At 41.1% G+C, this 24,338-nt stretch overlaps 4 protein-coding genes across 6 annotated transcripts; 3 read left to right on the forward strand and 1 right to left on the reverse strand.

Annotated features, from left to right (window-relative positions):
- Positions 1-489: 489 nt before the first annotated feature.
- Positions 490-5,185, reverse strand: bacc1 (BPTF associated chromatin complex component 1). 2 transcript variants are annotated; one of them, XR_011694661.1, is made up of 7 exons: positions 4,845-5,160; positions 3,948-4,042; positions 3,599-3,700; positions 3,079-3,308; positions 2,810-2,914; positions 1,620-2,518; positions 490-1,506 (listed from the first exon to the last, which is right to left on the reverse strand). XR_011694661.1 is itself a non-coding variant. In XM_071506533.1 (6 exons), the coding sequence occupies exons 1-6, from the start codon at positions 4,863-4,865 to the stop codon at positions 2,454-2,456; spliced, it is 618 nt and encodes a 205-aa protein (XP_071362634.1). In that variant the 5' UTR covers positions 4,866-5,185; the 3' UTR covers positions 490-2,453. The 2 variants fall into 2 exon arrangements, 1 of the variants encoding a protein (XP_071362634.1); XM_071506533.1 differs by having other exon boundaries at positions 490-2,518; positions 4,845-5,185.
- Positions 5,186-5,266: 81 nt separating this feature from the next.
- On the forward strand, positions 5,267-8,092 carry rnasekb (ribonuclease, RNase K b). The gene is made up of 3 exons (XM_071506534.1): positions 5,267-5,485; positions 6,876-6,958; positions 7,316-8,092. Exons 1-3 carry the CDS (start codon positions 5,408-5,410, stop codon positions 7,458-7,460), a joined length of 306 nt encoding a protein of 101 aa, XP_071362635.1. The 5' UTR covers positions 5,267-5,407; the 3' UTR covers positions 7,461-8,092.
- A 156-nt stretch (positions 8,093-8,248) lies between these two features.
- Positions 8,249-15,554, forward strand: LOC139637668 (uncharacterized). Its single transcript, XM_071506526.1, has 9 exons — positions 8,249-9,393; positions 10,149-10,448; positions 11,280-11,342; positions 11,550-11,615; positions 11,817-11,845; positions 12,187-12,207; positions 12,342-12,764; positions 13,933-14,166; positions 14,587-15,554. Exons 2-9 carry the CDS (start codon positions 10,151-10,153, stop codon positions 14,836-14,838), a joined length of 1,386 nt encoding a protein of 461 aa, XP_071362627.1. The 5' UTR covers positions 8,249-9,393; positions 10,149-10,150; the 3' UTR covers positions 14,839-15,554.
- Positions 15,555-18,604: 3,050 nt separating this feature from the next.
- On the forward strand, positions 18,605-23,896 carry LOC139637279 (uncharacterized). Of its 2 annotated transcripts, none has more exons than XM_071505856.1 (9): positions 18,605-18,861; positions 19,655-19,955; positions 20,696-20,755; positions 20,861-20,923; positions 21,041-21,103; positions 21,459-21,487; positions 21,587-21,694; positions 22,777-22,869; positions 23,423-23,896. In XM_071505856.1, the coding sequence occupies exons 2-9, from the start codon at positions 19,655-19,657 to the stop codon at positions 23,660-23,662; spliced, it is 957 nt and encodes a 318-aa protein (XP_071361957.1). In that variant the 5' UTR covers positions 18,605-18,861; the 3' UTR covers positions 23,663-23,896. The 2 variants fall into 2 exon arrangements, with proteins under 2 accessions (XP_071361957.1, XP_071361956.1); XM_071505855.1 differs by having other exon boundaries at positions 18,607-18,861; positions 21,584-21,694.
- Positions 23,897-24,338: the final 442 nt, after the last annotated feature.

Below are 24,338 nucleotides of genomic sequence, written 5' to 3' on the forward strand. Positions count from 1 at the left end.
GGCTGCGGTCCTTCAGGACCAAAACCTCTCGCCACAAAAATAGCTTCTTCCCATCTGCTATTAGCCTCATCAACAAGGCTAGAGAGCCCCACTGTTGCTGATCAATTGCACCAATCACCAGAAAAAATTCCTTGTATGTGAAAACATACTTGGCAATAAAACTGATTCTGATTCTGATTCTGATTCTGATTCTGATAAGGAGAAATTAAATGATCAATCAATTGTTGGACAGTTTGGCACCAACAGCAGACGAGACACTGATAAAGCAGAATTTTTACTTCATGAAAATTATTTCAAATAGAGCTGAAACAATTTGTTATTGTTAACTATTTCTGAAACAGTAACAGGAGCTGGTTTTCTTGGTTATTGTCATTCTGGACGATTGGTCGGACGACACAAGCAACTAAAATATGTCAACAAATTAGATCAGAAAGTGTTTCGAATGATGTATGTCATCACTCAAAAAAACAAAAAAAACAACAGGAAGAGTCAAGAAAACTACACTTTTTAATTCTTTACTTAACATAATTAAAACCATGTTTTTACATCACTCACAGCCACTGATTGAAAAAAGGTCAAAGTCAAAAAGCAGATTTTCTAACTCACATCTACCTTCATGATTAACAACTGTCAGTTTCCTCTCTTTGTCAACGGATCCTGTGTCATCCCAGAAGTGATTGTGTGTGTATCCAGAGCCTGATCTCTTAGCACTACATTATTATTAATTACAGCCTCTTCATTAATGGAAGCACACATCTGTGAGAAGTTAAAGATTAACGTCTTCAGTAGGAACCAATCAGAGCTCAGAGCTGTGAGCCACAGATAGAGGAAGGATGCAGAACAACAGACTCATCTTTCAAAGTAAAAGTCCTGGTCTAGCTCAGGGGGAATTTTTGATAAACAATCTCCTCAAGTTAGTTCTTAGTTTGTTCAGTAAAACTCATCTTGTTTCCTCGGTTTCATCGTTTCAATCCTACAATTTATGTCCTCAACATATGAACCGTTCTCACCCTGTCTACATCACGGTGCGGTTCCACCTGAGGAACCAGGGTCTACGTTAAGTTCTGGGGAGGTGGTTTTACCCCAGTAAAGTTCCTGCTCAGGAGAAGTACTCTCTGAAGGTTCACGAATGTTGGGGGCGGGGCTTGCAGCGATGCACGTCACTGATTGGTTCAATAAGCAGTATGCAGTGTCCACAGCACTCGGCTTGTTTAAAAACATGCAACTACACACACGTTTTGGAGGCCGACAACAATCGGGATGAAGCAGCACCAGAGATTTTACAACCGATGAACTAACAACTCAGTTCAGGTTTTTTCATCCATGCGACCATCGCACTTTCGATACGTTAGCCTCCCGAAGCTTCGGCCCCACTGTGGAAACGCAAACCACAACGTGCTGGAGGAGCTTCTACCTCTACTGCAGTTTGACTTCAGGCTGAGATATGTAGATATACATCAGAGCTGTTTTAGACCCAGACATGGTTCAAGAGCATTTACTGTTGTCCTGACAGTATTTTCAAAACCCTCAGAGACTTTTCTAATCATCTGGATGAAAAATATTTTGTTTCCTGCACAATAAAAAATGTTTTTTAACTTGTTTCTCAAGTTGCATCTGACAGAAAGACAGATCTTCTTTCTCAGTTTGCACAGAGTGATCCAAACCTTTAAATGTTATTATCAGTTATAAACTATTTTAAAAAGGCTTTTTTATGGTGCAACTGAGTGAATATTTTTATATCCTGAAGGTTTGAAGAATCTTTGAGGTTTTTGTAAAAACCTTCAGAACAACACATTTGTTCTTCTAACATCAGTGAGTTTTCTTTTGAAGAAATGTTGACGCTGTGACTCGTATGTAATGATGTTAACAGAAGAGGCACGAGGCTGCAGATCGATGCTTATTCATTATTTTGAGGGAGTGAAAAAAAAAAACTAATCTGAGTGAATGATTTTTCATCTGTTTTCCCCTGACACCATCATTTCTCCACATTAGAGCATCTCGACAAGTTTTACACCGTGTTCAGTTGATGATGATGACGATGGTGATGATGTTAAGCTGACTTCATTCTTCATGATGTAAAAAAAATAAAATCAAAAAATAACCTGTTTCCTTGACTTTTTTTGTCTAATTTCTAAAACTTTTCAGAAACTGTCCTGAAAACTGAAACTCACTGATCCGTTTTTCTAAAAAGACAAAAAACTGATCTGAAGTTCATCAGTCAATATTTCTACAAGAGGATGAAGCAGTTTATCTGCTCTCTTTAAAAAAATAGAATAAATAAACTTGTTTGGATCCAGAAAAACTCAACATATTTTTTACCTTGGGCTTTAAAATGAAAACGTCATAAATATTGACAGATGAACGTCAGGTGAAGTGTAACAGGAGGGACGTGTGTGAGACAGACGGCCGGTCGATGTGATGACTCCTGCAGCTTTTCTCTGGGAGGTCAAAGGTCAGCGGGAGAGGAGGGGGAGGTCACTGGAGTTCATGATGAGGCTGGAATCCAGGTTAAGGCTCTCTGAGGAAACCACAGGTAAAAGTGAACTCATTAAGGCTGCTCTGACCACACCCCCTTAGGTGTCACCGTAGGGGTCAGCTGCAGTGTGTCCACTTTAACAGACCGAATCTGATTGGACAGAAAGCTGCATAAACACAGGTGGATGGAAACACCTGCTTCAACCAGGTGAAGAGATAACTCTCCCCCTCACATTCATTGTGTTTGGTGGCTGATCCTCAGAAACAGTGATGCACAGGTAACAAGCTGTAACCAGGTAACAAGCTGCAGCTGTTAAACCTCTGTGACACTGACCTTGGTCAAAATTGAGCTTCTTGCTGGAGGAGCCGTCACCGAGTCCTTCGATGTCGACCAGGTCACTGTTCACATCCGAGTCATTCAGGGCGCTGAGGGTCACGTCTGCCGGGGGAGGGAGAGGAGGATGAAGATGAGGAGGAGGAGGAGGAGAGGGGGCAAACAGTGGAGAAGAGGGGAGAGGAAGAGAAAGAGGAGGAAGAGGAGAAGAAGAAAGTTGGGAGGGTGGAGGAGCAGTATGTCAACATCTGATTCCTATTGTTTCTTACCTGCCGTCTTCTGCTTCTTGATGGGCGGGGCCAGGGAGGGGCTGCTCTGCATACCTGTCGCCACGACAACCTGTGCGGTCGGTACAGTGATCATGGTGGGATTGGCGGGAGCGGGTGCTGGCGTCATGGTGACTGCAGATTTCTTGACGGTCTTTTTCGGGGATTCAGAGGAAATGGGGACTCTGCTGTCCTCGTACAACTTCCTCTTCACTGTGCTCTTTATCTGAGCTCTGCAGAAGAAGAAGAAGACAGCCCCACTGACTCATCTGGATTTATTCATGTACAATTAAAATATTATTATCATCATCATCATCATTATTATTATTATTATTATTATTATTATTAGTCAGTCAATTAATCTGTTTATTGTGCATGATGGACATGTTGAGGGGTAAAAACCACATGAGATTTACCAAACAGTATTAAAGGCAAACCAACCATTTTCACCTTAATCCCTTTAAAAACAGAGAATCTGTTACAAACAGCTTAATTACTTCATTAATAACAAAGGTTGACTTACACAGTTCGCTCTTTGATCACAGTGCTGATGTTGTTCAGGTCGTCTCCAAATCTGCGCACCGCCAATCGAAGCATCTCGATCTCCGTCTCCGTCCATTTGGCTCTGAGGAAGAAGACACAGTCAACTTATACTGAACACGCAGAGCAAACAACCACAGCAAGACAGTGCTCGGGTGCTGAGCTGATTCATTCATGTTGATGAAGCTTTCACAGACTCATTATTTCATATAATGAGTGGAAAAGTTGTGCACACACAGTACATGTGGTGCTGGAACAGACAGAAGTCATGATATTTAATTTCAGTTTAATTTTAAGCAGTGTGTGTGTGTGTGTGTGTGTGTATGTCTCACCCTGCAGGGCTGGAGTCAGACACTGGGTGCAGCTGCATGGTCAGCTCTCCCAGTTTGGTGAAGGCAGCTCCTGCTGCTGAGAAAATCTCCCCCACCTGCAGTGAAGAGGGTCAAGTGTTTGATTGCAGGCAACATTACAGACTGGACACACATGGATCCACATCATCACTGTGGGATGTTAATCACCAGGTGCTGACTTTCCTCCATACACTTTATGAATCAGGATGGTTTTCTGGTTAAGTTTGCCAAAAACATGATTCATCAAACTGCACTTTTAACTAGAGTTGCAACAATTAGCTGATTATTCAATGGACAGAAAATTCATCAGCAACTATTTGGAGAATTGATTTATCAATTCGGTAAATGTTTAACATTTAATGGGCTCAGCTTCTCAAATGTGAGAATTTGCTGCTTCCCCTGGTCTTGGATCAGCGTATACTAATAGCTGGACAAAAAGAGACTGGCAGATTAAGAAAAAATGAAAATTATCCTTAGTTGCAGCTCTATTTTATACACAAATAACTGCAGAGGTACAGCGACTATTCAATTAGTCGAGTGTCAAAAAATTGATGATGTCATTTTGAAGGTTCATCACATCTGAAAATTATAGCAAGTAACCAGGGATGTTTGGAGCTTTATGAAACATAATATGTTGGGTGCGTAAGCTGTGTGCCGAATACACCACCAGATTCGAGCAATGTAGGAGCAAAAAACGAATGCGCTTTTTAAATTAAGTATATATTTAAATCACATGCTACTGCGTAGAATTGACAGATGTGTGAGTGAAGTTTGGTGTACAGCTGTGGGACCTGCTGTGTAACAGTTTCTGTTCGCTTTGATGCACACACCGATCACACTGTGGTTTACAGGAGGGTCCACACACAGGTGAAAACTTACCTTAGCAGAGGCTGACGTCATCTCGGTGAAGGAGCTGAAGCTTTTTTTCTGTAAATTTCTTCTTCAATCAAAACAATAACACGAACCTACACCGCTAGCTGCTAGCTAAAGTTAGCTTCTGTAACGTTAGCTAGCTTGCTATCGTTAGCGGGCTTCCATTGAGTTTTGCGAGATTTTTAAAAAACGAAGCTTTTGTAGATTTGCATACGATGTAGCGAGGCGATTGTATTTTAAATCTTTTATAAATCACATGTTCAGAGAAAAATATAAATATCGTACAACAAAGGTAGACGGGATGAAGGGAATGTTGCGCGAGTTTGGAAGTCGAACACCATTGGTCAGTCTCAACGGAAAAGGCGGGGCGTGTCATATAAGACATTTTCATTGGTCGCTTCGCTCCGGGTCACGAAGGGTATCGAACTCCTCCGAGTAAAACCGAGGGATGAGGATCAGCTGACAGGGAGGCTCGGTCGGGCTGTCGTCCTTCGATCAAAGACGTTTGTTAGTTTAGTGAATTAAAGGTAAAATCAGCCTCGGACCGATCGATCGGACCGAACACCGACATGCCGTCGCTTCTGTTCTGCGGGCCGAAGATGGCCGCTTGCGGAATAGTGATCAGCATTTGGGGGGTCATCATGTTGGTAAGAAATATGGTTCTCTGGAACCGACTATTTCCTGGAATTAAGCTGTGTAGAAAGCGAAATGTTCAGGTCAGTTCTTGGAAGAAAAACCGTTTTGTCGGGTTCGGTTGAAGCTCATGAGACCCACAGAGCGATGAAGCACCAGCAGCTGTGGCGAAGCCCCCGGTCACACGTTCGTCTCCGGTTAATAGACGGAGCCCGAGCAGGCCGGTCGGCTAGAAACTATTACTGCACTGGTAACCAGAGTTAGAGCTGCAACGATCGGTCAAATAATCGATTAGTGTGAGAATTCTGGTGCTTTTATTTGTCACATATCATAGTATAGTTAATATGTTTGGGTTTAGACTGATGGTCCAACACAATCAGCGCTTTCTATACATCTCTTTGGGCAGTGGAGAATTGTCACAGACACCGGATTAATGGAGAGAATAATCAACAAATTAATCAATAATGAAAATTAATGTTAGTTGTGCCCCTAATCAATGTCATGTCATCAGTGAGCTGGTAGTAAACTGTGCCAGTGTAATTATGGACATGGCTCTGATCAGGTTTTCCAGTCAAGTGAATGATTATATCTCTGTCCAGAAGACTTTAACATTACTCACAAGAATGATCAAGTGTCACTGACTCTTTTCTGATATTAGCACCAGTTAAACCTGAATTATCAGCTGATGACACTGATATTAAAATGTACAAAATCAAACATCTCATGTTATTCAGTCTCTGACTGGATAAAAACAGTTTTCCACCGTGTGGAAACAGATTTGATTGAAGTGTTTTGATTGAGGAACTCAGAAGCAGGAAACTGCCTCAGATGAGTCATGTGACTCATTATTTTTGCCCTCATGTGACTTTTCAGAGCAGGAAGTCAGTTTTTCCACTTCCACAATGTAAGGTCAGTTAGAGGGTCAGTTGGAGGCAGCAACCACTCGCTCAAACCAACTTCTACAACTACAACTTCAAATAATGACCATGGATTCAGTTTTTATTCATCATCTAGGCTTTAAAATCAGAATATTATCTGTCACTGTACCCTTTAAAATCCAAAACCCAAATATGTTAAATTTATGAAAGGACCTACAGCAGCCACTTAAAATAAAGTTACATACCTCATTTCTTTGTGATGTAAGTCCCCCTACTTTATAAGCAGGATACAGATATTTGATGACAGGTTTATAACACATGTAAACAGCTATAAGAACATTTACGTTAATTGATTAACTGAATAGTCAGCTCTACCACAGCCACGTTTTGGTTATAATTGGAAAAACTACAGAGCTGCGATACCCAATGATAGTTCTGTCCCCACCTACACTTCCTGTGGCCTCTGCTGTGTCCTGGAGCCTCATGTTGACCCGCTGTGTCCTGACCTGGAGTTGTTGTATTTCAGGCGATGCTCGGGATCTTCTTCAGCGCGAAGTCGGCCGTGCTGATCGAGGACGTCCCGTTCACTGAGGAGGACATTCGTAACGAGTGAGTTACAGCAAACGAACAGGATTTACACTCAGACGCCAGCTCAGAGTTACAGTTAATAATCAACAAGGGAAGGTTAAATACTGGAAACACTGAAAACTGAACCAGAGCTATCAGCTGCTATTTTGATAATGAAGCAGTCGGTCTTCAAATGCAGCCCTCGAAGGCTGCGGCTGAATCGAAACACGGCAGTTAAGGCACAAAACAGAAAACTCTGATGATACAATGAAATCACACAACAAGCACCGAATCAGTCAGAACCACACGGCTGATCCAGTTTTGGTTTAAAATGATCCCAGTTTGTGGGTAAAGACCTGCACATGTTGAGATCTGAACCCGTCTCTTCTTCTCCTGCAGTAAAAATCCTCCTCAGAACATCTACAGTCTGTACAACCAGGTCGGCATCAACTGCTTCATCGCCGCCGCCATCTACGTGGCAGTGGGCGCCATCTCACTCTGCCAGGTCCGACTCAACAAGCGCCAGGAGTACATGGTGACATAAAGAGCTGCAGTGAGGACCTGAGCCCGACCTCTGACCTTTGACCACCTGACATCAGCAGCTGGAGGTCATCTTCTGTCCACACAGTTCACATTACAATTTAAATGTCAGTGTTTGGGAGATGTGGTTGTGAGAATAGGCGGTCAGGCATCACCTGAGTTATTTATTTCCCTGTTTTTGTTGTCTGTTGTGTTGTTGTTGTTGTTGTTGTTGTTGTTGTTGTTGTTGTATGAGATGTTACATCATTCCTTTGACCGCTCTGGCTTCAGAGCTCCTGCATGTCAGGTTTATTTCCTGGATTTAAATGAATGAGGAACAAATGAGAAGTGAATTCACCATCAGATGAAGCAGCCAACACATATTCTGTGAGCTGGTGTAGAGACTTTTATTAGTTTACATATTTCCTGGTTCTAATCTTTATTTTTGGAACATAAGAAATATGGTCGCACCTGCTAAAGTTAACTGGTCAGAAACAAATATGCTCCAGTGTTGCGTCCACTGAGCTGCAGTCAGTGAAATGTTAAAGTGTGAACTTTGTTATTAAAGCGACTGTGGTTCAAACTGAAAATGTTTATGTGACAAAACGACTTTGGTGGATAATCCTTTGCAATAAAGTGTGTATGTAAAAACAAAAAGATTGTAGTCTTAACTTTAAATGAGAATTCTGAAAATGTGTCTTTGTTTGCATGAAGATCAAGCTCTGGTTTGAAAAGCTGTGAGTGGAGGTTGAAGCTGGTGTTGGACCAGGAACTGCTGCTTTGTGGTTTCTGGTGAGAAGTCTCCTCAGTGAGAACTGTCAGGAGCGTTTGGGAACAGGAAGTCAAACTGGTTTTTGATTTTATACCATTAGCCAGATTTTGGCATAAAAACTAACTGAATATTGATCCTTATGACATCTGATATTATTATTTGTTTTAAATGGAGACATGATTTATGTGATATTAATTTCTGATGTACAAAAAAAACACAAAGCAGCAGTTCCTGATCCAACATCAGCTTAAACCTCCACTCACAGCTTTTCAAACCAGAGCCCGATGGGGAACTCTGCTGCTCAATGTTAGGAAAAGCGATGTGATGCAAAATGGTTCACAATTACAAGCACATCAATCTGCTTGAAACAAAAAAGGAATGAATGAATGAATGAATGAGTAAATAAATGTTCCGTTGCACAAACAGTAAAGAACATTGTAAATTGCAGATTTCTTGTTTGTGAACAGGTAAAACTCGTGTGCACAGACACACACTTGAACTTGGTCATTTAATGATGAGAAATGTAAGTGTTGTGTAGGATCGCTTGGGGGGAAAGTGGTGCTTAATTCAGGCTCCACTCCAACCCAACAACCCAGGAAGGGCCATGTTTCGCGCTCTTTGAACCCTCCCAGCAGACCTTTGAATGGTCACATGATTTTGATGAACGAATCACGTCTCGACACGAATACTTGTACTTATAGTCTGATACTGTTTGTTAATATTGCTAATATTTCTGTGCTATCACTGAGTCACATTTTCAATTTCTAATTAAAAACCACAATATTTCAGTGCTTTTACTCAAAGTGTGAGCAGCCCTCCTTCACTGAACTAACTCAGCACAGCATAATACTGAACACATGAGATATTACTTTGTTCACCAGACTGAAACTGAAAGTACCCGCTCACCCTTACCTTTGAGCGGGAAATGTTGGGCTAAACCATTGTTCACTGGGAGGGGGGTAGTGTTTAAGACAGATGCTTTGAGGGTTTACAGTCAAATTTGTACAAACTAAAATATTTGCCAGTGAAAACTCTGTCTTCATATTAACATTTTATCGTTTATTCTAGATACTTGGGCAGAACACAGGCTGGTGCAACATTATTAGAGTTGGTATCTACCATCCATGCCCTGCACCAACAACACAAACACTGAGCCTCTGACTTCAAACTCAACGAAAAGGAAGAAGTGAGTATTGATTAAAACTTTGTTGCCACTTTCCTCTGACAAATGAATCTACTGTGAGATTAGATATTTAATCTCATGAATTACGGAGGAAAGAAAGAGAAGGTGTTGAGCCTGTTAGTGTTGCTGCGTTAATGGAAACTTACTGGACTCACTGTTTTAACTCTGTACCTGAATTTGTTTGTGCAGAAGATTAAATATAAACTTCAGACAAAGCTGTGTTGATATGTCAGTATTAATATAATTACATTTGGACAAACTGGTCCAAATGCATTTCCCACTGAAAAGTAGAGACATTGAGATCAGGTACGTTGGTGTGTGTACACAGTAAAGTACTTCATTGTGCGTTAAACTGTCTCCTGTGACTGATATCTGATCAGATCATTGATCCTGAGTCATTTCTCTGTTGTACTACGTCATATACACTTAGGTAGTTTAGTCCAGGTCCAGTGTAAATAATCTGCAAGGTAGCTCCATCTGTCCGATCAATGTAGTGCAGTAAAAAGTACAATATTTCCCTCTGAAATGTGGCAGAGTAGAAGTATAAAGTGAGTAAAATGGAAATGTTCAAATAAAGTACATATATGTCACCAGTACCCTGACAATGTGTATAGTATATAGTGAGTACAACAGATTGTGTATTCAGACAGGATCTTTCTGTTGTGTTAGTGCTGAAATGCAGCGTTTTGTGTCTGAAATAATAAAAGACAATAAGATTCAAGCAGGAACTGTTCTGTCTTCTTATCTCTGTGTGTCAGACATGTCAGAGGAGATTTCAGAGAAAGAATGGAAAAAATCCCTGACCTCCATCCTCAAAAGGCTGACTATATCACAGTATAAAGAGATGCTGGAAAATTTGGAAAAAATACCCGAAAGTCTGAGAAACAAGTCCAGAGAAAAGATGCCCAAAATAATCATTGAGCACTATGGATTACATGATTCCATCTCTGCAATCCATGATGCCATGGAAGCGATTCCAAGGAGGGACTCTGCAGTCCAGGACCTGCTGCGCCCCTTTGTGGACAAACTGAGGAAGAAACAGGAAACAGAGAGTAAGGGTGAGTTTACAGAAAAACAGAAAAATAATCTTCAATCAAACATTTGACTTAAAAACTATATTGAAGGATATTTTCCATTTTCATCTTTTGTGTTATTTGATCACTTTATATGTAGTATAAAATTTGTATGCCTCAAGTTTTGTCACTTAAGTTGTGATCAGTAAATTATAACATATAACATATTTTTATTTTCTTGCAAACTTCTGCTGTTCATGTTTAATAAATATGTAACACACTGGAGTCACTCAGTGAGGTAGAATTAAAACCTAGAAAGGATGTGTTGGTTCACAGTATCAGAGGCAGCTGAGAGCTCCAGCAAAGGGCCTTAAGGGCAGCTCTAGCTGTCACAGTTAAAGAGCCGTTTCGTGGAGTGGAGGAATTTCAGGAGAGGAATTCTGTGACCTGCCTGAAGAATGGTTATTATACTGTAAATATACCGTGAGTGGACTAACTCTGCACATGGGAAAATACACTTAAACTGATGTATCCAGTGTAGAAGGTGCACATAAAGCTTAAATTAAAGTACAAAAGAACCTACTGTTTTCTCTCCTGGTCCCTAGTGGTACCTATCATGGAAATAGCTGTAGTTTTATTTGTCCAGGTTCTGCACAAATAACAGTTCAGCAATTTGAGGACTCAGCTGTCACATCTCTGTACAGTCAAAAGCTGCCTGGTCACTTGTGAAAAATGCTCAATGAGAGAAGAATCCCACAGACTGAGCCAACGACCAAAAATCAGAGCACAACAGTGACGATGTTGAGTCGTCAAAGAGGAAATCAGCTCCTGTTGATTCAACAATGTGTGTTCAACTTTTTAAAATGTCATTTTCAGGGAAGAAGAGGAAACGTGTCAGTGAGTCGGAGTCAGAGGACGAGAAGAAAGAGCCTGTAGCTGGTAGGTAACCACGGTCACAGGGATCCACCTGGGTCCATGGTTAACAAACCGTCACATGGACCTGAGTTATTCACTGCACCAGAGGAACGCAGCTCGTATACAGGGATCTAGACTGGAACAGGAAAAGTTAGTCTGTCTGGAAAAAGAGCAATGTGGAGCTGAGCATGTGAGCATGGAAGTGTGTAATTCTTTACATTTCATTTTCAGGGTTTCAAAAAAACAATGTCATAAGTGATTCAGAGTCTTCGGACGAGGAGCAAAAGGCTGCAGCTGGTAGGTTAAGAGACTTCATGGTTAAAATAGCTTAGCAAAATATCTGTCTTAGAAAAAAATACAACTTATCACAACAGCCTAAATAAAGCACAGCAACTAATAAAAGTAAAAAGACGAATGAGGTCATTTTGTAAAGTCTTCTCTGAACGAAGTGAAGACAAGAGTGAAGAAACTCACTGATGTTTGTTTCTTCCTTTAAAGATCAACAGAAGAGCTGCAAAGCTGATCAGGTAGGTCACCTGTAGGTTGATAATGAGGACTACACACGGCACAGCCTTACATACATACTGCATGTAAGATAAAATACATCACAGCCAGGGACAGCCAGGGTAAACATGGTTAACATGATATAAATCTATGCCCACATTTATCAAACTATTCCCGACAGGTCCTACAGGAACCCCTGCCGCAGAAAATGATACAATATACATTTAGAAAACAATAATAATTAACTTGACCTTTATGAAATTCACTGCAGATAAATGTTTTAACATATAAAGGTCACATTTGCACATTTTATTAGCTCTTCCATTGTGAGTAACTGATCATTAATGAACTGTTTATTTTCCAGGTGACAAAAATTCCGCCTTGGGTGAGTGGATTTATTCAGGTCTTCATTTATTGCTCACATTTGTTTGACTTTGTGTTGACTCACTCAGACGTTTATGTTTGAATTAATGTTGCTGTGATTGAGATCTTTTTTTTTTGCTCTCTGTCTGTGTCCAGAGAAAAACCATCCATGAGCTAAGGATCAGTGGTGACCTCGGCCAAAAAGCCGTAGTTGGGAAAGTTGTGCAGAAATCTGCTCTGCGCACATATCAAACCAAAGAGAAGGTGAAAAAGTTCTTCTTTTGGCTGGCGCTGGCAGATGAGACAAGCAGCATTAAAGTGATGGTGTATGGAAAAGAACGCTATCAAAGCTTATTTGTTGAAAAGTTCTACATGTTCAGAGATATAATCATGGATGAGAACAGCATGAAAGTAACTAAACAGAGCACAGTGTCAAAGACAGGTCGTGTTGATGTTCCAGAGGAGCTGGAGGTCGAAGCTCAGATGCTCATTTATCGCCAGAGTCCAGTTTGCTCCATCACAAAGGCCAAAACGTTTGCTGACAAGACAGTAGTGAGCGTTGAAGGAATCATAACAGAGGTGAGTTCATCATATTTATATTGTTAAACAATATGGTGCCAAAGGTTGGGTGAGCGTTTCTATGGAGACTCAGTGTTGATGTTAAAAAACAATCATTAGGCCGAGCAGAGAGTGATGGGCAGGGCTGAGTGCTCTGACGGCTGATGCCATTCTCTAACCCCGAGCTAATGCACCTTTGAACTATGCTTGACATGGTCTTATATCTACACGTCTACCCAGGTTCAACTACTTTGCTTGTCCCACCTGGCTCGATCAACAGCTTAATTGAAATGTTAAGGTCCACGGCTGTTATCCCTACTTATATACAGTAGTTGCACCAATCTTACCAATAACCTCTAATTAGCAACACCTGTGGTGCAGAAAACTTTTCCATGCATTAATTATGTGCATGGACCTGCTAAGAGGAAATGGTTTCAGTGTGAAGGGCCATCAGGTCTCTCAGTAACTGGTGATTAGTTGAGAGAAGACTCAACATAAACAGACTTTCTTTACCTGCACCCACACACTTGACCCAACCCTCCAGAGCAGCCAGCACTGTTTGATTGACATCCGTCTCTCAACACAAACCTCACCTGTTCCACCATCAAAATAACATTTTTACAAGAAGTACAGGTGGAATCACACCTGTGGTAATGTAACATGAAATGTGAAAAGCATCCAGTACTTGACAGCTAATCTACAACTGGAAGAAACACTGAATAAAACAGTTTCACGTTTAAAGTCAGCAACTGGTCGGCGCTCCTCAGTGACACAGGACGTCTCTGATTGGCTGGAGCTGAGCTGTCTAACATTTCCTCAGCTTGTTTTTCTGATAACTTCAGATCCAGACGTCCGATGACTAAAATCCTTCATCTGGTTCAGATACAGAGCTGAAAACCACCAAGGTGTAAAAAGTAAATCTTGATAAAAGTCAGTCTGAGCTTCTGTCAGACAAACACAACACTGACACATGAGCAGAGATGATATGACATCATTGACAGGCGACCAATGAAACGGAGCGTTACCATGATTAAAGTCACAGATTTCTCTGTTTGAGAATTGATGGAAACATTTGTGATAATGTAAAAACACAATTCAACATGTCGAACAGAGGTCTGGTTGTTTTTAGACATTTAATGTTGAAAAGTTACAGATTATAACTTTAATCTTGTGGTGTTGTTTTGCTCAGATTGGTCCTGTCGAATACGTCAAAATGAAAGACAAGCGACGAAAGAAGAAACAGAAGCAAGAATTCAAACTTAAGGACGACACAGATTTCATCAGGATCTGCCTGTGGGGCGAAGACATCCACCAGCTCAGAGGGATATCAGACGGAGATTCTGTCAGGGTGACCAACGTGAAGACCAGTAAATACTTTGAAACAGTATCGCTGAACTCAACCGATTACACCAGAATTGTCAAGGTATCTGTATCGATCCACTCTCTACACACTTCTACTGATGCCGATGTCCGTTTGAAACACTTTGTGTTGTTCAAACACCCCAGGTCAGAACTCAGCTTTGTATGTTTGTCAGTCTGTTGGTAGAATGAGGGACGTCTGACAGATGCAGCAGGATTTCTCCCATTGCTGCTGATGGCCGGTCCGACTACAACAGTTGGGTCCGTCCTCAGTGAAAACATTTTTTTGGTTCATTTTCACAGACAAATTAGACGATGGCGCATGAACAAACAGCTACAGGAGGGTTAGACCACAACGAGATTGTCCACTAGTCATTTGATGGATGGTGATGGTGTTCTTCTTTCAGACAGCCTGGCCGGCCAAACCAAGTGGTCCCAGTGTATCCTGAAAATTGACTGTGAATGTGAATCTGTCTTTGTGCAGGTCCAAAGTGCTGCAATCCAGAATATGAAGATCAAGATTATAGGAATCATAAGCGCCACCAAGACGGAGACTCACCTGGAGGCAGAGTTTAACGGCCAGGTGGAGACATTGGTTGTGGATTCTAAACTCCTGGCGAAGCCGTTTGGTGTCAGACTCGAGGGTGACTTTGAGGAAATGCTCCTTGAAAAAATACCCCTCTCAGCAAACGCAGAATTAAAAGGAAGAAAGATTAATACAATTACAGCCATTTGATTTTAAAGTGCTATATAAATGAAAATAACTTGACACTTATTCCTGGTGGTGGAAACCTTTTGTGTTGATCTAATCTATTCCTGATAAACTTTATGCTTACTGCTTTATACCCATTATTTGCTGTGCCACAGCCATATGCTTCATTAGTTACTGTATGTACTCATTCTCCTAATGAGAAGAGGTGGGGGGAAACATCACTCTGAGGACATTGTGACACACAGATAAAGGGGCTATTGTGATATATATCTATACTACTATATATCTGAGTGTGTTTCCATGTGTTATTTAGTCTTGTAGTCTGCAGAGAAAACTCAGGTCTTTTTGCATGAATAAAAGAGCTTTAAAACGTGATTCTCCACAATGTCAAAAAATTAGAAAACTGTGTAATTGAATGTATTGGTTTTGTAAACATTTCAGGTTAGACACATTTTCTCCACTTGTTTTCTGTTTTTAAATATTTACTGTATATTTTTCATCTGTTTAATCTTTTTTTCTTTAACTCCTGAAGCACAAAAAGTGTCACATTGGCAGGAATTCACTCAAAATATCAGTGTTGATTTATGTGCACTGTCCCCTACAAATAAAGAAACATTTGTTATTCATTGCATATAAAAGCACATTGAAGTCAACAAAGAAGAATACATTTCAGCTGCTTGTTGTGGTTCAGAAATGCTGACGTTGGAATTGAGTGAAAATAAAATCATCAATAATCAGAATCATGATGGTTGATTTGATTTGTTTGTGTCTGGCTGTTAAACTACAATAAAGCAAAATAACTGATGAACACGTTTATAAAATGCTCCGGCAGTGGTACTGAAATATCTAATGCTTTTATCCAAAGTGACCTACAGTGAGGGACAAAACTAAAGCTTCAGCTCAGTGAGAGACCTTGGTGTTAGGACAAACTTCTACATCTATTTAATAAGTGAAGGTGAAAGTCATTGTAAGACTTAGACATGTTAATTTTATGGTTACAGACCCTCTTCATCTCCCTATACTTGGATTTCAGTCTAATTCATTTGCTAAAAAAGAGACAAAACACATGTTTCAAATTTTCTACAGATATCACGATAATATCCATCCATTTACTTTAGAAATGAGATACTGGCTGTGACCAAGTTCACACCCAGGATAATAAAAGCTTGTCAGTGGTAAAAAACCAAACAGTTAAACCGTGTACTGCTCTAGCAAAACACCATCACACCATATACGCCATTTTCTGAGGAAAAAAAGCCAGAATTCTGACTTTAAATTCAGAATTCTGAGATAAAAGTCAGTTCAAAGTTTTTTTTTCTAATCCTCTTCTGTATAACAGGAAGATGTAATCTAATGTCTTTTCTGACTATTTTCTAATTTGCATTAATATGTACTTGGAACTACATAAAAGTTCTTGTACTATTTTTCCAATACATAACGACTAATCTGAGTCATCATAATTGAAGTGAACTCCATACCTGCTTTTAGAAATAGTTCTGGTTCCTTTTCTGAAAATATAATAGAATCTGAAATAAAAGCCCACATCACATTAGAAATACTCCCTAACATAAACATTCAGTCATGGATTCTACAAGACCTCTGCAGGTTCCTGTGGTATCAGGCACCAAGTTACTAGCATCAGATCCTTTAAGGTCTATGAGTCACAAGACGGAACTTTGTACTACAGCAGGTTGGACCTGTTATTCCAGCAAATCCCACAGTTGGAGAACTGATTCTGGGGAATCTGGAAGCCAGGGCGACACCTTGTACTTTTTATCAGGTTACTCAAAGCTTTCCTGAACAACGTGTACCATGTGGGAGGGAGCATTATCTTGCTGAAAGACGCTTCTGCCATCAGAGAATAGCTTTACCATTTACAGGTGTTCTTGGTCAACAGCAATGTTTAGACAGGCGGCACACGTCATCCTGACATCCACACTGATGCCCTGAGCACCCCACTCCTCCACCAGCTTGTGTTCTTCCCACAGTGTATCCTGGTGCTATCACTTCCCCAGTTAAACGCCACACAGGTATCTAGCCATCCGGGAAACGGGACTCATCGGAGCTGGAGACCGTCTTCCATTGCTTCAAGGTCCACTTCTGACACTCTCTTGCTCATTGTAGGAGCTTTCAGCAGTAGAGTTAACATCTTCTGCAACTTGTGCCACATTAGCCCTTCTGTCGGTTCAGACCTGACAGGATAGCCTTCACTGGCCTTGTGCATCAGTGAGCCTTGCCCACAAACAACTGGTCCCCAGTTCATGGTTTGTCCATCCTGAGACCAGTTAGTAGGTCCTCACCACCTCTGACCGAGCGCCACCCACGTGTCTTGCTGTCTCAGAGATGCTCTGACCCAGTCCATAATGATCTGGTCCTTGTCTAAGTGGTTCAGGTCCTTCGACCTGCACATTTCTCCCACATCCAACAAGTTGGTCACAACCACTGACATCATGTCATCTCTAGACTTTTAGAATATGGGGCCATTCTGCATTAGATGTACTTTTACTTCTGATGCATTTTATTACTAACATGTATGCTCACCAGCCACTTTATTAGGTACACCTTGCTAGTACCAGGTTGGACCCCTTTTGCCTTCAGAACTGCCTTAATTCTTCGTGGCATAGATTCAACAAGGTGCTGGAATCATTCCTCAGAGATTTTGGTCCATATTGACATGACAGCATCACACAGTTGCTGCAGATTTTTTCTGCTGCACATCCATGATGTGAATCTCCTGTTCCACCACATCCCAAAGCTTCTCTATTGGACTGAGATCTAGTGACTGTGGAGACCATTTGAGTTCAGTGAACTCATCGTCATGTTCAAGGAACCAGTTTGAGATGATGTGAGCTTTGTGACATGGTGCGTTATCCTGCTGGAAGCAGCATCAGAAGATGGTTCACTGTGGTCATAAAGGGATGGACATGGTCAGCAACAATACTCAGGTAGGCTGTGGTGTTTAAACAATGCTCAGTTGGCACTAAGGAGCCCAAAGTGTGCCAAGAAAATATCCCCCCAACATTACAGCCCGTGTGAACTGTAGCCTCAGGTTCCTGTTCTTAGCTGACAGGAGGGGCCCCCGGTGTGGACTTCTGCTGCTGTAGAACATCTGCTTCAAGGTTCAACGTCTTGTGCTTTCAGAGATGCTCTTCTGCAAACTTTGGTTGTAACGAGTGGTTATTTGAGTTACTGTTGCCTTCCTATCAGTTCGAAGCAGTCTGGCCATTCTTCTCTGACCTCTGGCATCAATAAGATATTTTCTCCCAGAGAACTACTCACTGGATATTTTCTCTTTTTCAGACCATTCTCTGTAAACCCTAGAGATGGCTGAGCGGGAAAATCCCAGTAGATCAGCAGTTTCTGAAATACTCAGACCAGCCTGTCTGGCACTAACAATCATGCCACGTTCACAGTCACTTAAATCACCTTTCCCCCCGTTTCCAATACTTGGTTTGAACTTCAGCAGGTCGTCTGGACCGTGTGTACATGCCTAAATGCACTGAGTTGCTGCCATGTGATTGGTTGATTAGATATTTGCATTAGGGAGCAGTTGAACAGGTGTACCTAATAAAGTGGCCACTGAGTGTATAAACTTGACTAAAATTTTAAGTGTAGTACCTGTGACAGATTATTTATGTTATTTTACTTGAGTAAAAACATCTAAATCCTTTTTCCAGTCTACTACTGATAGAGGCTAATTCTGTTGGGCTGCACAAAACTGACAGCACAGCATGAAAGTTTCTCGTGACATGAAAGTGAAAGTACCCGCTCGATTCACTGTCTCAACTTCAGGCAGGAAATAGGGGCTAGACCATTGTTCACTGGCGTGTGGTGGCGGGAGAATAGTGTTTGAGACCGATGCTTTGAGGATTAACTGTCAAATTTGGACAAGCTTAAATATTTACTAATGAAAATTCTGTCTCCATATTCCTATTATAGCATTTCTGTTAGATAACCAGGGTGGAGCACAGGTGGGTGAGACATTATTTACATTGGTATCTGCCACTAACCTGAACAACCCTCTCGTCTGTGGTTGAAGACAACAAAGTGAGTATTGATTAATCTGCTATATTGCTGATATTTAAACACATTAATTACTTAATAAGCTTGAGTTTGAAACAAAGAAACGGCAGAGACAGACAGGAGATCAGGTTGTTCTGGATTTTTTTTTTCCTGTGTCGACGGTGCCCACTGTTAACTCTTATGCTGGATGTTTGTCCTGTGCAGCAGAGCATACTGCTGAGATAAGATAACAAGAAAGAAAAACTGCACAAAATTACAAAATAGCAGCATATAAGAGATATTGCACGTGGTGAGTTAGTTCTTGGTGTGTGTGGTTTAGTGAGTGCAGTGTTTGATGCACAGTCCGACAGGAAGGCTGGTATCTCTCCTTCACACACTGCGGCTGCAGCAGCCCGTCACTGAAGGATGTTTTGTTTCTATGTGTGTAGTATGTGTTCTATAGGCAGGCTGTTCCTTTAATAAAGTATTATTATTATTATTATTATTATTGATCAACTCACAATAAGGTGTAGTTAGTTGATAAAAGTAAAAATTTGGTTAGAAACAGCTTAAAGATGATCTTAATGTTTTATAATGGGTTGTCCTGCAAATGATGATGAATCATCAATCGTATCCTGGTTTTATGAATGGATTCATTCCATGTCTTTGAATAAAATGTTTCCACACCTGTTTTTTAAACTCTAAAACTCTTTGACTTTATGTCTGGGTCAAGCCTCCAATGTGACGTTTGATGGTATGTTTTCCCCTTTTTGTCATCAGTGCCTTCAGGTTTCTGTTCTTCATTGCAAACTTCTTCCCCTTTGTTTGTGTGTCACAGATGTCTTTGAAGAATTTAGAAAGTAAGTGGAAGACAGCCCTGACCTCCATCCTGGAGGAGCTGAGAGAGGCAGAATACAACAAGTTGCTGTTCAGTTTGGACAAAATCCCTACAGGTGTAAAATCCAGCAAGGCCAGAGAAGAAATGTCCCAGATAATCATCCAGTACTATGGAGCAGAAAAATCCATCGCTGTGATAAAGAAAGAGATGGAACGGATACCAAGGATGGACTGTAAAGTCCAGGACCCGTTGCGGCCCTTTGTGGACAAACTGAAGAACAAACGCCAGAAAATGAACAACTGTAAGTTCACAGAGACGGGAGTGAATCTTTGACCAACTTTGACTCACACTTAAAGTCAAAGTCAAGCCAAATCTTTACAAAGTGATCTGAACAATATGAAATACTCACATACAGGACTGTGCAGAAGTTTTAGGCACTTTGGATATTTAAATTCTTCTTCATCATCATCATCATCATCATCAGTCCCATCAGGAGGCATCAGATTGGTCCAGATTCATTCTGCAGCAGGACAATGAGTCCAAACACACAGCCTGAGTCATAAAGAACTATCTTCAGAGACCAGCAGAACAAGGAGTTCTGCAGCAGATGGTCTGGCCCCCACAGGGTCCTGATCTCAGCCCCATGGAGTCAGTCTAGGATCTCATGAAGAGACAGAAGAACTGAGGCAGGTTCTCCAAGATACTGGAACAACCTACCTGAAGAACCTGGAGGAGGATCGGTTCAGGTTTAAAGACACATGGGGGTCACAGCAGATACTGATCTGATTTAGGTTTTTACTCTTCACTGCAGTTTGGATGAAGTTCAGTGAAGGAAACACCCTCACATTACTTTCAGTGCCTAAAACTTTTGCACAGTCCAGAGAGGCCGCCAGATCACTCCCCTGGGTTAAACCCCACCTCTGGTAGGAGTGTTTTATTTAGACATCTGTCAGGCAGCGTCTATTAAGAGACGTTTAAACACAGAAAAGACAACAAACAAGCTCAGACATTTTTTATTTGACTTTTAAATGTCTTTTTCAGGTAAGAAGGTGAAAACTGAAGGTACTTCAGGGTCAGGGGTCAAGAAACAAACTGCAGCTGGTAGGTCAACACATGCACTTACACACACACACACACACACACACAGACACACACACACACACACACACACACACACAAGTTTAACTTTTTAAATGTGTTTTTCAGGTAAGAAAGTCAAACTTATAGGTGACTTGGGGTTGGTGGTCAAGACACAAGGACCTACAGCTGGTAGGTCAACACATGCACACACACACACACACACACACACACACACACACACACACACACACACACACTTACACACACACTTAGACACAAGTTTAACTTTTTAAATGTGTTTTTCAGGTAAGAAGGTGAAAACTGAAGGTACTTCAGGATCAGGGGTCAAGAAACAAGGACCTGCAGCTGGTAGGTTAACACGTGCACTTACACACACACATTCTTGCCTTTCATCAGCTATGAGGACGCTCACTGACAGAATGACCCTTAGATCAAATCTTAACCTCAACCTAATTCTAACAATAAAAACAGTCCTTTGAAGTTGTGAGGAGCAGCCAAAATGTTCTCACAATGATGGTTTCAAGCAGAAATGTAGAGAGTGAAGCTGGTGAAAAGCCATTAATCTGCAATATCAACACATTAAATATGTCAGTAATTAGCCATCAAGACAATCATGTTTGAGATCCACGGAAATTCAAAATGTTAAAAATTGTTTTCAGTTTTACCTTAAAACCTTAAGCAGTGATGATTTTTTCTTTTAAAGATCTTCAGAAGAGCAGCCAACCTGTCGGGGTAAGAGCAGAAAACTCATGTTAGGTTAATCAAGAATATTCCACATTTTGCTAATGCTGCTTTGATGGGTTTTTAATGCTCTCCTTTTGTATCCAGAAGAACCAACCCCCCGGGAATCAGAGCAGCAGCAGTGACCTTGGCACAAAAGCCGCAGCTGGGAGTGTGGCGCCGAATCCTGCTCAGTGCACAAATCAGAAAAAGAGGACTGTGAGAAATGTTTTCTTTTATCTATAGGTTATGACAAGACAGCAAGCTTTAATGTGATGGTGCAGTAAGTCCAACCCCGGACAAATGGCGGTGGGGTGGGGGTGGGGGGTGGGGGCAGCATACAAAGTGCAGGACTGTTTAGAGACCAGAGACCAGGTTCACATCCAGAGTCCTGTCTGTGGTTTAGACAACAACAGCTCTTAGGTTAAGGTTTGTGAAAGATGTTGGTTGATAAACAGAATTTCTCAGATTACTTATTATACTTTTGTGTAAAAGTTCAGCTAGTTTTTCTCTACAGAAAACACTGGTCCTGGAATGCCTCGTTTGTATTCCAGGCTTCCGTAACTTATCTACGTCACTATGGAATACAGTCACATAAGGGCTGCCTACAGTTCTAACATCACCTCTGAAAAATAAGAGACACACAACAGAAACGTACCACTCTGGGTCCATCGACTTGTTCTTCCTGACTTTCAGTGTCAGACTCGGCCTCGAGTAGGTTCAGAAGAACCGATGCCATTGTTATCGTGGCTACAATAGTGTTTACAGCTGCTCTAAAAGCCACTGGCTATGGAGCGTGACTATTCTGACACACGGTCTAAGCAACTGACCAATCACAATCACAATAGAAAGCAAAGTGGGCTTTTCAGAAGGGGGGGGCTGAAAGAGAGAGCAGCGGAAATGCAGCATTGCAGAGGGTGAAAAGAGCTGCAGCAGCAATGTACAGTATGAGTCTGTTTTTGAATGTTAAAGTTTACTAGACCCCCACCCCCCAATAAAATGATTAACCTGTAAATCGACACAATCTGTTGACGCAGAAATAGTCAAAAGGAAGAAGAGGTGGAATCACACTTGTGGCTGTGTGAGGTAAACAGCACTGATGAGAGGATCCAGTGCAGCTTCGCAGAGTAAACTCAGGGGGACCTGCTTCCTCGAAATATTCAGCACAGTCGGAATATCAGAGGGAAGAACAGGGTGTCTGATTATATCTGTGTAGTTTTCATCTGCATGTTCATAGCTCAAAAGAACAGTTTTTGCATTTAGTTACGTGACCCAATCTCATCTCGTGGTGGTTTGTTCAGGTCGATGCTGCAGGAGCAGTGAAGCCCAAAAAGAAAAAGACAGAGGAGCCAAGTTTATCCCTGAATCCAGCTGGATCCACCAACGTTCCCAAGGTAGCTCCTACTTTCAGGGATGATGTCTGATTGTTTGATTTTCCTCTCAAGTCTAAAGTCTCAAGTATTATTTGTTCAGTTTGTTAGTAGACTGACAATGTATTCATCTATAAAAGCAATAAAAGCTGCCTTCATAAAAACTATATGATAAAACATTAAGTTGTAGATATTCAATGTTTGTCTCTGCTCACTTTATAAGCTGTTAAATACTGTGATTCCTACTTTTTTAAACCACAGCACTGCTCCAAGTCTGTTTGATCCATGTTTTCCTGCAGATTCAGGTGTGAGACGGATGAGATGAGACAGATATTATGTCAACAATCATAGCTCCATAGCTAATTTCATTTGTGTAAGATATAAAATTGATTTAATGTAAATGTCACCCTAAACATTTTTTTCTGTCATGAAACTTTACTAGTACAGTTCATGAGTGCTGTACATCTTGCAGCACTCTTGGCTTGTCCTCGATGTCTCCACTGAACTAATCACTTAAATTCTTTTTGTTCCACATGTCCCAAACCTTGACTATGAGTGTCAATCTGTCTTTGTGCAGGCTGAAAGTGCTCCTGTCCTGAATGCGAGGATCAAGATCACGAGAACCCTAAAATCCAATAAGACAAACACCCACCTGGTGGCTGAGTTCAACGATCAGCCGCAGATGTTCTTTGTGACGTCTAGACATCTGGCCGAGGCCTTTGGCTTCATGCTGGAGGATGATTTTAAAGAGAGGCTGCCACTCTGGGCAGAAGTAAAAATACAAGGAAATAAAATAAGAGAGATTAAGAGGCTGTAAAAGTAGCGAGGTCAGTGCGCAGAGTCCACTCACCTTTCAGTGTTTTATTATTTCCTTTTATATTTTTAAATGTTATTTTCCAATCAGGATCTGCTTTGTTAGGGTGTGTCTTTGTTTTATCTGAAATGCTTGTTGGTTGTGTCTACTTTGGGATAGGTGTGATATCCCACTGCTTTGAAATTTGCTTTGTTCTTAATAAATAAAGAGCCACTTGTGGCTGCTAACCCGCTCTGACTGGTCTCAACCGAGTTGGTATTTGCAGGTGTTTTGGTGATCCTGCTGGGAGTTGTAGATTTAGTCATAGTTCCTGGTCTGAAAGTTTCAGGAACTATGGGATCAGAGGAACCAAACTCAACACAAAGTCCCTTTTGTGCATCTGATGAACTGTGACGCCAGAAATTAGACCGATGGCAGATTAGAAACTAGTTGCAGCACCAGATATTATTAATAGATATACAAAGTGTGAGCAGTTATTTCAGGCACCACTGGTCGTCTAACAAGATCACAGCTGCCGGACACATCCTCATCTGATCTGGTTCATTTCAGTACTTCAACAGCATCTTCTCAAATCAAAACATCTGAAAATAAAATATAACACAAACTAAAGGATAAAACACAACTAGACAATAGTGAAAAACAATGAACTGTGTAGTTCAACGGACTGACTCTTGGGTCG

The sequence above is a fragment of the Trachinotus anak genome, unplaced genomic scaffold, assembly GCF_046630095.1.
Source record: "Trachinotus anak isolate AG129_WGS33_773 ecotype Australia unplaced genomic scaffold, CSIRO_AGI_Tana_v1 ptg000020l, whole genome shotgun sequence".
Classification (NCBI taxonomy): Eukaryota; Metazoa; Chordata; class Actinopteri; order Carangiformes; family Carangidae; genus Trachinotus; species Trachinotus anak.